At 37.8% G+C, this 12,799-nt stretch overlaps 1 protein-coding gene across 2 annotated transcripts in view; it reads right to left on the bottom strand.

The window, feature by feature from the left end:
* The window catches only part of EPAS1 (endothelial PAS domain protein 1), a 118,742-nt gene that overhangs the window by 72,594 nt on the left and 33,349 nt on the right, over positions 1-12,799 (bottom strand). The window contains exon 2 of one of the 2 annotated variants that reach the window (XM_032215814.1): positions 1,782-1,820. The exons of the other annotated variant lie outside the window; for it this stretch is intronic. Within the exon in view, the coding sequence (XP_032071705.1) occupies positions 1,782-1,820 (39 nt within the window). The remainder of the gene's footprint in view (positions 1-1,781; positions 1,821-12,799) is intronic. 2 annotated transcript variants of the gene reach the window in all.

The following is a 12,799-nucleotide window of genomic DNA, read 5'->3' as shown; positions in this document are numbered from 1 at the left end:
CCTAAAGGGCCAGTTGAAAACCTCTTCCCTAGAGAGCAAGATTAGATCAGTAGGGTTAAAGTTACAAGACAGTTAACTTCAGTTGAATATGGTAAACATGTTGATCTATTGACCACCATTTTAAAGCATAATGATGACCGTTGCCATATTTTGTGGTATTTGATTATAGTACAATATTTACCAATGTTCTGCAAGAGGAAACATCTCCTGTTCCCTCTATAGAGTCCTCCATCATTTAATGTAGAAATCCTTTTGTATTATATCAAGGCAATGTTCTTCAGCTTTTATAGCTTCCTCTATATTAATGTATATTTTCACGCTTCATGTATAAATTCACTACTGGATTCCCTCATCTCAAAGGTCAAGAATCCACAGTTAATTAAGCTGTCAAATATAAGTGCTGCTGTCAAAAGGCTTGCTGGTACAGCTTCAAATGTTAACTTGCGGAACAAGAATAGCATGTTTTAATGCTACTAAAAGATAAAGGTAAGTATGTTTGGCTTTATGTACACACGGAAACTGCTGACCCAACTGAGTGGACAAGCTGAGAAAGTGAACACTTAAAGGTATTTCCAACATTATGATGAAATCCATTTTCTTTTGTCTATTGCAAAATTTACTCATATTTAAGAGAGAACTCTGAATTTCTGAAAACCTCTAATGACTCATCAATATTTAAAACTCAGGTGGCACTAAAGTTAATTAAAATTTCATCTACCAAGGAAGAGTTTTGCTTATTTTTTAATTTAAATGTAGTCAATATTGACACACAACATTCTTACAATGACGTATGCACATTTTATGGAAACCAGACTCCAAATCTACCCTCTTCTTGTGTAACACATTTCTTCTTCTAGGACACACTTCATTTTGTAACTAGTTTTTCTACCAAACTATTTCAAAAATTTAACTCAGGTTATTTCAAATATGACACCAACTGCGCGTTCAAGAAAATATATGCTAATTTGTCCATCAGACAGAATACAGCTCAACAATAGATTATATCTACAGCACATCTCCTGTGGTTGCTAAGAATTGACACCAACTTGATGAACATAAACAATCAATCACACACATACGCACATGCACACACACTTAAAAGAAAAAGAAAATCCTGAATGGCAATCTGCAAGTGAATAAACAAATAAACATACATCATTTCTTTCCTATAACTATCTATTCTGAAATAGCCTGTAATAGCCTATTAATGACTTTTGTCATTTTACCCTTGAAGGAATGACAGCTATATGGCAGCCTTTATATTGTCAGTTCAATTGTCAGAATGCAGACTTGCACACTTCCTTCCATATAATCACTGTTTCCTTGCACTTTTTATGAATTTTGTTTATGTATAGAATTAAAATGTGAGTCACAATGATGCTAGAGAAGTACAAATAATATGGGGTACAGAAGGTCTTTATCATTCATTTGTGTATGGAAAGCCTCAAGATTCTAATCTTAGACAGTCTTTCACTGTATCCATCAGTCATTTATTTTTGACAGATTATCTACAGATTTGCAAAAACATGATTACCCAGAAGCTAAACCTGCATTGCTGAGATCTGCCTGTAGATAAGTCAACTATTTACATAATCTAAAAACTGCATACCAAAAGCTAAGATTTATCTTTTCTGAAAAAAGTAATGTAATGTAATGGTAGCCAAAGTGTAGTACAAAGGTCTCTTAGCTGAATTTTTAACGTGCATCTCCCTCAATCACTATCAGAAAGATATCAATATGAACCTCTGTATATTTACTCAAAAAATGTACTCGCTACTCACAGCTTGAGCTTTCCCATTTGTAACTGATCATGCTTCAGTCTGAAATGAGAAAATATAAATATAGATCAGGCTCATTTTCCATTAATGTACCTCTTGAAAATGACCATTTCAATGCTGTTCACATTCAGGAATCTATGCTTTCAAATAGCTATTTAATATAGATTGGTATCATCTTAAACATCATTGGAAGAATTATATGAAAAGGAACATCACATGCTTAGAGTGAAAGACACCCTAGTCTTTTAACTATCTACACAAGCTAGTCCTCACACAATTGAAATTAGCAATTTGGTAGTAAGTTAAGGTGGTGTTTAAGTGAGTTGCCACATGACCAGTCCGGATTTTATAACTATTTTTACAATGGTCACAAAGCAAGTCACTACAGTGAACCATTAAGAAAATCCAGCTTTCTAATGGGCAAACTAGAAAATTGTGATCACATGACTGCAAACCAGGGGTGGGCTGCTGGGGGTTCATACTGGTTCGGATGATCCTCTAGCTAGGATTTTGCCCAGTTCAGCGAACCCCCAAATGCCCCCCTGGCTTGCCATGCCCCTCCATCCCCGCCCCTCCCAGGAGTCTCTACGTGGCCCATTCATCATGCCAGGGCCCATGTGGAGGTTCAGGAAGGGAAGAAAATGGGCCTACTGGAGGTTCTGGAAGTCAAGAAATTGGCCTGTTTCTGGTCTCCAGAGGGTCTCCAGAGCCCGGGGAAGCAGTTTTCACCACCCCCGAAAGCCCCGGAGCCTGGGAAGGGTGAAAAATGCCCTCCCCAATGGTGCAGGAGGCTGACTAGGCCATGGTCACCATGGTCATGCCCACCCAGCAACGGGGCAGCAAACCTGTTGCTGCAATTTTTGAAGCCCATCCCTGTTGCAAACCAGTCATAAATGTGAGCTTCTTGCCAAACACTTGAATTGTAATCACATGACCATGGGGTGGTGCAATTTGCAATGGTCATAAGTATAAATACAGGTTGTAATTAATTTTTTCTGAGGCTGGGTTAAGCTTAGGGTGTTATTAGACTATAGCATGCAAGTGTATGGTACAGATGGTTTCTAAAAACTAAAATAGCTGTCTGAGTATGAAGTACTTCTAAGAAAGAGGAAACATCAAATAGGTCATCTACTCTGGGACTCATAAAAAGATCAAAGTATTAAAGTCTTAATCAGAGCCTACATCCCCAATGAACTTCCCCTTATTCTCATTGCTAGGTTTACCCTTCCTCTTCTCATACATCACAGCCACATTCTTACACCCCCTTCCCAATCTATTTCATCTAGGGTTATCAGACCCTCAGTAAAATATCATCTTTTTTGTCCTCAACTCCTACTTCTGCCAGGCATAGCCTTAAAATCAAATATTGTCAGGCTTTTTGAATGTCCCTTCCTGAAGTTTTTCTGGGCAGTGAAGCACTTCCCTAGTAAGTGCCAATGACAAGTTGAAAGCTCAGGTCTGTGATCTCAATTTATTTATTTATAAAATTTATAGGCTGCCTCTCTTGCTTCAATATAACTCTGGGGGGGCTTACAAGTAGCCTCCCAGGCTTTTTGCTGCTGTCTGAAATTGAAAAGACCTTAATCAGTTTCACAGAAAAAGACTTTTGCCTCCTAACTCTATTGCATCCATTTGGAAAACCTAATTTCATATACACGTTTGCCTAAGCTATTTTTTACATTTTTACTGCAATTTTTGTTGTGGATAATAAGAAAATTAAACAATATATCCTCCCCACACCTCTAAATTTGTCCTTTTTTCCAATTGTCTGTATCTTCCAGTTCCTTTGCCTATTCAGATATCTGGTAACCTTAACTCCATCCTATTATAGAATCTATTATAGCAGTGTCAGAGTTACTGAATCTTGCAATGTTGAGAAAGATAAAATGTTGGAAGACATTTGTACAGGTATTATGAACCTAACAATATTGGCCTTCAGAAAGCTAATATTCCATTTAGGACCTCTTCACAATTTCATTCATTTTCTGGTAAATACCCTCAAAGACACTAAAACAACATTTTCCTTCTTAGGTTGTTGATGAATCATTTTCTGATAAATAATTTCAAAGTCTCTTCAAGATCTTCCAAAATACTATGACATCTACTTTTTATAGTGCAACATTTTCTCTTCACAAGAGATTTTCCCTTGGCAAATCTCTTTACTTTTCAAGCAGAAGTAGCTAGTAATGTCCCAAATTGCCAAACTTTGGTTGGAATAATAGACCTTATATCTTATCAGTGTAAATTAGCAAACATACTATGAAAGCCTTTCTCAAGCTAACAATCTCTCAGAATTCCCAGAAAATGTGGTTGGGAAGAATGTACTATGGCTTCAACACAGCTATCTCAAAAATGAATGAAGGTTATTCTTTGTGTGGTTTTAATTTTTGGGTAGCTCAACTAAGGATGAGGAAACACTAATCTATGAACCAGAAGCCAGATGAGGATGTCCAAGGTCTATCAGTCTACAATTTTGAACTTTCTCAAAAATAAGTAAATCTAGCTCCAGGTTTTTGCAGATCATTATATTTGCCCCTTCTTTTTTCATCCATACTTTCTTTTATTCATTTCAGCAAATCTTTGCCGTTGCCTTCTTCCCAAGGCTGAGAGAGATAGTAACTGGTCTAAAGTCACCCAGCTGGCTTTATGCCTTAAGCAAGACTAGAACTAATGGTGTCTTTTAGCCTGGTGCTTTTAACTACTACCTCTAACTGGCTGTCCGGACATGTCTATCTATGGCCTCATGCACATTAAATTTATTATATGGCAATGGATAAGAACATTTTAGAGATGCAACTATTTTGTTAACTCTTCAATTTCCAGAGTAAGCATTAAATATTCAGCAGGTCCAATGTGAACAAAAGTGTTCTGTTAATGTAAGAGTTCTATGCTATATTCAAATCTGCTTCAATTTCCTACGAGAAAGCAATTTGTAGTAAAATTGATATAGTTGTACTATGTGAACAGCTGTGCATCCTGCAAGAATGCTTTTTTTTTACACTGTAGGTGAAAAATATAGCCCAGAGTAGTTTATCAGGATTGCTTCCAAAAATAAAATCAGCCATGAGATAATTGAAATCATTAGCTGAACTGTACTGAGCTTTGAAAAACAGGCAGCAATCTCTTTAACCCTATTAAACCCTTTTTACTTAATTCCAATTCAAATTAGCACAAACTGAAAACTTACTTTTGGCAGAATGGTTACAATGGTAAATAACTGATTGATCTCTCTGAGGCACTCAGATTTTTTACATTTATTTCTAGACTGAATAAGAGAATATGAACACCTTGTTTTATCATGGACATTCTTTTTCTTTCAATTCTATCAATCAAATAGCACTCTTCCTGATTCCATAAATTATAATGTCAAAAGCTAGGACTATTCATATAGAAACTACAATTGTCCTCAGAACTACCCAGATTTTTTTTTTGAAATGTACTACTTTGACTTCAGGGGGAAGCATGGTGAACTGAAGACATCTCCATGAAAGCAGAGCCAGTGACAATGGCGAAGATCGAAGAACTAGTGAGTAGACCAATTATTTGGAACTATTCCAGATAAGGCCAGGGTAGAAGATTGCCAACATGTGCTTTGGACAGCTACTCCTCACAAAAAGGCTCCAGGATAGGAATCTTGCATGGGTTTGAGCATCAAGAGAAAAAAGAATTATCCATCTTGCTTGCAATCTCAGCGGAAACTTTTAAAGTACACTAAATTTATAAAACTCACTTTCTTACCACTTTTAGGAATTGCCTATTAATTTAGGCAATTATTAGGGATCTTCAGAACAGCAAGTTTGAAAAGTCTCCAGTGAGTCTAGCTTCACACTGAACAAAATGAAAAATAATTATAAACTTAAGAGCGTAAAGGATTTGAACTAAACAGAAAAAAGCTAAACAAGGTTTGATCTAAGTAAGTTATAAATGGATTAAGGGTCCAGTCAAATTTTGAATACTGGTTTTTAGTGTAATAAAAAAGGTAAAAAGATAAAGGAGTGGATTTTACTCTGCTAGTCATTGTCGACTATAAGGACAGGTCCGCATCTCCATTTTAATGACATTGAGGCAGCACTGTTCAAAGACAAATCCATGATCATGTGGCCAGCATAATGTCACAAAACACTGTTACCTTCCCATTGAAGTGGTACTATTTATCTACTTGCATTTGTATGCTTTTGAACTGCTAGGGGGGCAGGAGCTGGGGCAAGGATAGGAGCTCACCCTGCTGCATGGAGCTTGGGTCTCGAACCTGGGCTTCTGGCTTTCAACCAAAAAATCCAGTGGCTGAGCCACTGCACCTCCTTTTGCCGTAATATTTTGGAATTAACTATAAAACTAGCTCTTCTGGGAACTAGATTTATTTTTGGCTATCTTAATTTCATAAAAATAAGTGCCTTTATGACCCATGAGGGAACTAAAGATTCTAAGCAGAAGGGAAAGAAAATACCAATTTGTTCTTGCTGTCAGTTAATACTGGGACACAAAACATCATAACATTGTTCTATGAAGATTCTCAGCCATCCAGGTCATGGTTGTCACAAAGGTACTTTTTCAAGAGGCAACTGGACTTTCTGTTTTTTTCTTTAAAGACATTTCGCTTGTTCAGCTCTGACTGGATGGTGGGAAATGGAAGGTTTTATACTTTTCCCAGGCAACTGGTCATTTGCGAATCATTAAGGCCACCTGGATGTTTATCCGTGTCATCAGGGTCACCTAAGTGTTCAATTTTGAGCAGCCCTCTCTCAACATCATCTATAGATGATGACATCATCTATCTCCAGTCTACAACACAGTCCCTTCAACAGTTCCAAGAAGGCTGCACTACTCAGGTGAACTTTCACACCTCCTGAAAGCATAGGTGGTACCATGCTCAACAGTAGTAACTGTGAAAGGGATCTTGGAGTCCTAGTGGGCAACCAGTTAAATATGAGCCAGCAGTGTGCAGCAGCTGCCAAAAAAGCCAACACAGTTCTAGGCTGCATAAACAGAGGGATAGAATCAAGATCACATGAAGTGTTAATACCACTATAATGCCTTGATAAGGCCACACTTGGAATACTGCATTCAGTTTTGGTCGCCACGATGTAGAAAAGATGTGGAGAAGAGCAACAAAGATGATTAGGGGACTGGAGACTAAAACATATGAAGAATGGTTGCAGGAACTGAGTATGTCTAGTTTAATAGAAAGAAGGACTAGGGTAGACATGATAGTAGTGTTCCAATATCTCATGGGTTGCCACAAAGAAGAGGGAGTCAAGCTATTTCCTGCCTAGGCGGGGTGGTGGTGGTGGTGGAGTAGAAGACCTCCAAGGTCACTTCCAACTCTGCTATTGTATTCTATTGTATGTCATTCTCTAATTTTGGGTTTTTTTTAACAATCTTGCTTCATAGCCTTACAAACACAGTAATTTTGAGTCTTATTTATTGAGTCACTTCTATTTTTTTTTGTTATTTAACAATCCAATTTTGTTCTTGGCTGTTTATTGCTTTAAGATATCAATTCAGATTTTCTGCTTAATGTATTGCTCCCTATCTCATTTCAATATTTAAGACATATACAACCCCATCTATATTTAGACATATAAATAAAGGTAAAGATAAAGGTTCCCCTGGCACATATGTACTAGTTATTCCTGACTCTAGGAGGCCGATGCTCATCTTTGTTTCAAAGCCGAAGAGCCAGCACTGTCCAAGGACATCTCCATGGTCATGTGGCCAGCATGACTAAATGCCAAAGGCACACGTAACATTGTTACCTTCCCACCAAAGATGGTTCCTATTTTTCTACTTGCATTTTGACATGCTTTCGAACTGCTAGGTTGGCAGAAGTTGGGACAAGTAATGGGAGCTCACTCCGTTATATGGCGCTAGGGATTCGAACGGCTGAACTGCTGACCTTTCTGACTGACAAGCTCAGCGTTTAGCCACTGAGCCACTGTGTCCCTATAGACATATAAATAGATGTGCATATTTTTTCATATTTTTTTAAAAAAATATTGTTATAGTTTTCCATTCTTCCCACACACATTTTTTTTTACATTATAAAAATTTTTAATTTAAAAAGAAAAGTCCTTAGCTCAGTTCTTCATGTTGGGAACCAAAAGATTTGCTGTTGTGTATAAGGGCATGCTTGTATTTGTCCTTTAATAATCAGCTTACAAACAACTTCAGTCTGTTTATTATTAGAAGCTGGAGTACTGTATGCTGACAACTAGATTTCTCACACACCCCTTTGTAGGCTGCTTGACAGGCTTTCTTTATCTCTATGGGTACAGTACATTGTGACAGCCTTCTCCACTTTGGTGTCCTCCAGCTATGCTGAACTTCAGATTTTCAAAAACATGTGGGCTGGGGAAACTAGAGGACAACTGAATGGAGAAGACTACAAAGTCCCCCCCCCCCCAAAAAAAAATCCAACTATAATTAATTACTGTTTTAACTTTAGTAGAGAAACTAGAGGTGGCAGGGACATATTTGGGGGGGATAAAAATATATGTTACTTTCCATACTTTCTAGTAATTTATATTTCTATTATGACATAAGTTCTTAAATCAGTCCAGCTGATGCCACACACATTTTTTTAAATCTCTACTAAAAGATTTCAGGGATTTTTATTTTGATTTGTCTACCTTTGGTTAGTTATCCCATATTTGCATTGGTAAAATTATTTATTATTTGTTGGCTATAAATCTTGCAGAATAAACTTAACTTCCTCCTTTCCATATTTTTTTTTTCAAAAAATGATGCTTTGAGGACTGTTGGGCTGAGATACAGTTACTGCTCCAAATCACCTGAGTTTTCATGGCTGAGATGGTGGTCCAGGTTTAAAACTTAATCTTACTGCACCCTAGTTATTTACTGGATTCATTCCCAGCCAGCACCTGAGAATACCTCTCTATTTTTTCTTTAGGAAAATAGTTAAACTTCCAGACAAAGCAGTGCAGGGATATGATGGACTAAGTAGAAATATAGATTATTTCTACTACAGAATTTTATCTTCCCACATTTTAAAAACATCAGTATCTTTTTTTTTAAAAAAAAGAATACATTCAGGCATCAGAGGTAGAACTATGTACCTCAGTCCCCCAGGAAGCTAATGTGATCTTTAAATGTTGGCAATTTGCAACAGAGTAGTGGTACCTTATTCATCCACCAAAGTGAATGGCAGCCATTTACTCCAATAAAAGAAACTGGATTTACAGAGGCACTACCAGGAAAGGTGCTAAGTATTAACACCATTAATTTGGTCAGCAGGGATTGTGGTTGTATATCCTGATATCTGCATACAAGTATATTATGGAATTGTACTGGGGGTGGGGGTGGGGGCAAACAGGAGCTGGGAAAGTAGCAAAGCACAATGATTCTTCCTCCGCAGACCTCAATAAAATGCAACACAAACTGCCCTTGACATTTGGAAACTGGCAAGCACAGGATGTTAGTTGGCAGGCTATCCCAGCTCAAAGCAAACCAGAAAGTACAAAAGAAATCTTCATGCTTAACTTTTATAGCTGCAAATTAAAATACACAATGTTTATATTCCAATGAAGCTGTTAATTTTTTTTTACTTTTGTTAATGAAAACATTATCTGTTAGTAAAAATGAGAGAAGGAGCATCAAAAATAAACAATCCTTTTACTCGTAAACCCTTCTCTTCCCTCCCCAATAAGTAATATTTGCATCATTAATACATACATATTACATATTAGGCATAATGATGTTTAAAGATTAATTATGAACATATTTCATTGCGTTAGAGTGATCACACCCCTTGATAAGGCAAACTCAATACAAACTGATGGAAAAGATAAGATAACAAAAGGCTAAGAATAGACCAGAAACACAGGAAGTTTGTTCATGGCTTAAAAAAGAGAGAAGACAACAACAATGCTTTACTGCATCAAACTTATGCTGGAAAAAATGGTCTTGATTTAAAAAAAAAAGAGTAAGACAAAGAAAAAAGAGGCAGTGGATAAGAGTTAACTGCATACAAAGAATGGATGATCAATTTTAGTTGCTAATGGTAGGCTCTGTTATATTTTACCATTGCTCATCTGCCAATTATATTTAATTGGAAATAATTTAGTTTTTTATTTCATTATCTAGCACAGCAGACAAAAGAGACAACAAATGTGTTTTACATGGGCTCCAGTCCTTGTGCTGTCTACTAACACAGACAAATCAAAGCCAATTAAAACTTTTGTCACATTTTCAAAATATATTGTTTCAAAGTGTTTTCTGAGCAGCGCACAGTACAAGTTCAAAGTTGCTAAGGTCTTGTGCATCTTCTCAAGTTTGGGGAAGTTTATGTATTTTTGCAGAACTGCCCAGCTTGAGTGGAGAGTTTTCTTGTGGCTGCAGGTTCCTCCTTTTTACTATTTTGGGAGAGCTTAGTGACGGTAGTGAGAAAGTCACTCAGTAGGTGAGTTGGTGGGAGCTTTTCCCTTCTTCTACTTGTTGGTTTTCAGAAGGTCATTTTGTTTTTACATTATGTTAAGGTACCATATGGTTCTTTGTAATTAATGCAATTATGTTTTATGTGCCTTTATATTCGTATTCTGAGAAATTGTACTATCAATTTTCAGCAGTGAGGAGGAGAATCAGCAGTGAGGAGGAGCAGGCTGGTAGAACACACTTGTGCCACACTTGTCCCTAGAACAATAAGTTACCCATATTGTTTCCTCAGTCCAGTATGAACACATTGTTTAGGCAGTAATACTAGAATTACATAATTTTATAGGTGGAAAATATTCAGATAAACTATATAAAGCATGTAATCTTGAAGTAACTGCAAGCATAAGTTATTTGTGGGCAGAATGAAATTTGTTGTGAACCATACCCTGGAAGTTTTGAGGCTGATTATTATAACACAAAATGGGACACAGTGGTTCAGTGGCTAAAACGCTGAACTTGTCGATCAGAAAGGTCTGCAGTTCGAATCCCTAGTGCCACATAATGGAGTGAGCTCACATTATTGTCCCAGCTTCTGCCAACCGAGCACTTCTAAAGCATGTAAAAATGCAAGTAGAAAAGAAGGAACCACCTGTGGTAGGAAGGTAACAATGTTCTGTGTGCCTTCAGCATTTAGTCATGACCACGGGACGTCTTCAGACAGCCCTGGCTCTTCGGCTTTGAAATGGAGCTGAGCACTGTCCTCTAGAGTTGGGAACGACTAGCAGATATGTGCAAGGGGAACCTTTACATTTACCTTTATTATAACACAGATATATGGAAGAATGGCTTTGAAGACTTCTCAACAACACCATCGAGCCCAGAATGGGACATTAAGGTTGCTATAAAAACTATAGCGACAAAATCTCAGTTTAAGTGTGAGAGATCCATTCTCTCCCTCCCTCTCCCTCTCTTTCTCTGTGTGTGTCTCTCTCTCTGTGGGAGAGAGAGGGAGGCAGGGAGGGAGGGAGAGAAAGGAGGGGGAAAGAGAATTTTCCTTTGGAGGCACCTTTTTCTGATCTATGCCAGTTATCTTCAATCTGGTATTCTGCAGATATATGTCCATCTTTCATAATGCTTACTCACTTTTGATGTACGATAAACTGGCCACAAAAAAGGAAAAAATGTAGGTAGTCTAAATAAACATCTTATTATAACTTTTAAAACACATTCATATTTTTTCTAAATTCTTTCCCAATTGCTTGCAATAGCTGTAGGTATCTTTTATGAAGACAAATTAAGATTTGATACTACTGCTTTCAGTGCCCATTTCCTCTGTTTTTATCCAATATGCCTTAAGTATGAATCATCTCCTTGGGCAATGGAGTTTTAAGCCACACAACTGATTTATAGGAACTTCTTGTAGGCAGGCAAGGAGGTTGGGCTAGATACATCACAGCCTAACAAATTCTCTGGGAAAAGCCCTTGGAATGAATGTTATGCCATAGCTTTAAGAGCCCACTACAAGACAAACCTTTTATGGCTATTCATAAGAAAGTAGAATTTATACATCTGTTGTGGTCCTGCAGCAGGGGTGGGTTCCTCCCAGTTCTAACCTCTTCTATAGAAAAGGTTCCACAAATCTACAGTGCCATTTAGAACCAGTTCCAGCTCCCTCCCCCCGCCCGTCTGCACATCATCAAAATGAAGAGCGAGAGGAGGAATTCTGGGAGTTGAAGTCCACAAGTCTTAAAGCTGTCAAATTTGAACACCCCTGGGTTTTTTTTTCTAAAGGGTTAGGGGTACAAGAGTCTTGTAACTTGACAGCTTTAAGACTTGCACACTTCAGTGCCAGAGTCCTGAGCCAACATGATTGGAGGAGGAATTCTGGGAGTTGAAGCCCACAAGTCTTAAATCTGTCAAGTTTGAACATCCCTGGGGTTTTTTTTCTAAAGGGTTAGGGGTGCAAGGGTCTTGTAACTTGACAGCTTTAAGACTTGCGTGCTTCAAATGCTAGAGTTTCCTGAGACAACATTTTGGTTGCTAAGCAAGAGCGTTGTTAAGTGAGTTTCACCACATTTTACAAGTTGGCCACGCCCACCCATTCACATAACTGCCAAGCCACTCCCACCCAGTCACATGGCTGGCAAGCAACTCCCACCCAGTCACATGGCTGGCAAGCCACTCCCACAAAACAGGCCACACCTACAGAAGAGGTTCTAAAAAATTTTGAAACCCACCATTGTCCTGCAGATACAAATTCAAAGGTACTTAGGTTTCCATGGAACATGTGAGAAAACAAAACTCTCTGTGAGATAGGCTTTATTTTTTATGAATAGTAAAATACAAACCTTATGATGCCAGTATGAAGACAACAAAAATTACCTTTTCATTAGTGGTTAAAATAAATACTGGGAATAACTCTAGATTTACAATATAATACAATACAATAGCAGAGTTGGAAGGGACCTTAGAGGTCTTCTAGTCCAACCCCCTGCCTAGGCAGGAAACCCTATACCTAAACCGTTTCAGACAAATGGCTATCCAACATCTTCTTAAAGACTTCCAGTGTTGGGGCATTCACAACTTATGGAGGCAAGCTGTTCCACTGATTAATTGTTCTTTATAATTAG

This window comes from Thamnophis elegans, chromosome 4 (assembly GCF_009769535.1).
Source record: "Thamnophis elegans isolate rThaEle1 chromosome 4, rThaEle1.pri, whole genome shotgun sequence".
Lineage (NCBI taxonomy): Eukaryota > Metazoa > Chordata > Lepidosauria > Squamata > Colubridae > Thamnophis > Thamnophis elegans.
Note: the sequence above shows the minus strand (reverse complement) of the source record. Positions and strands in the feature narration are given on the sequence as shown.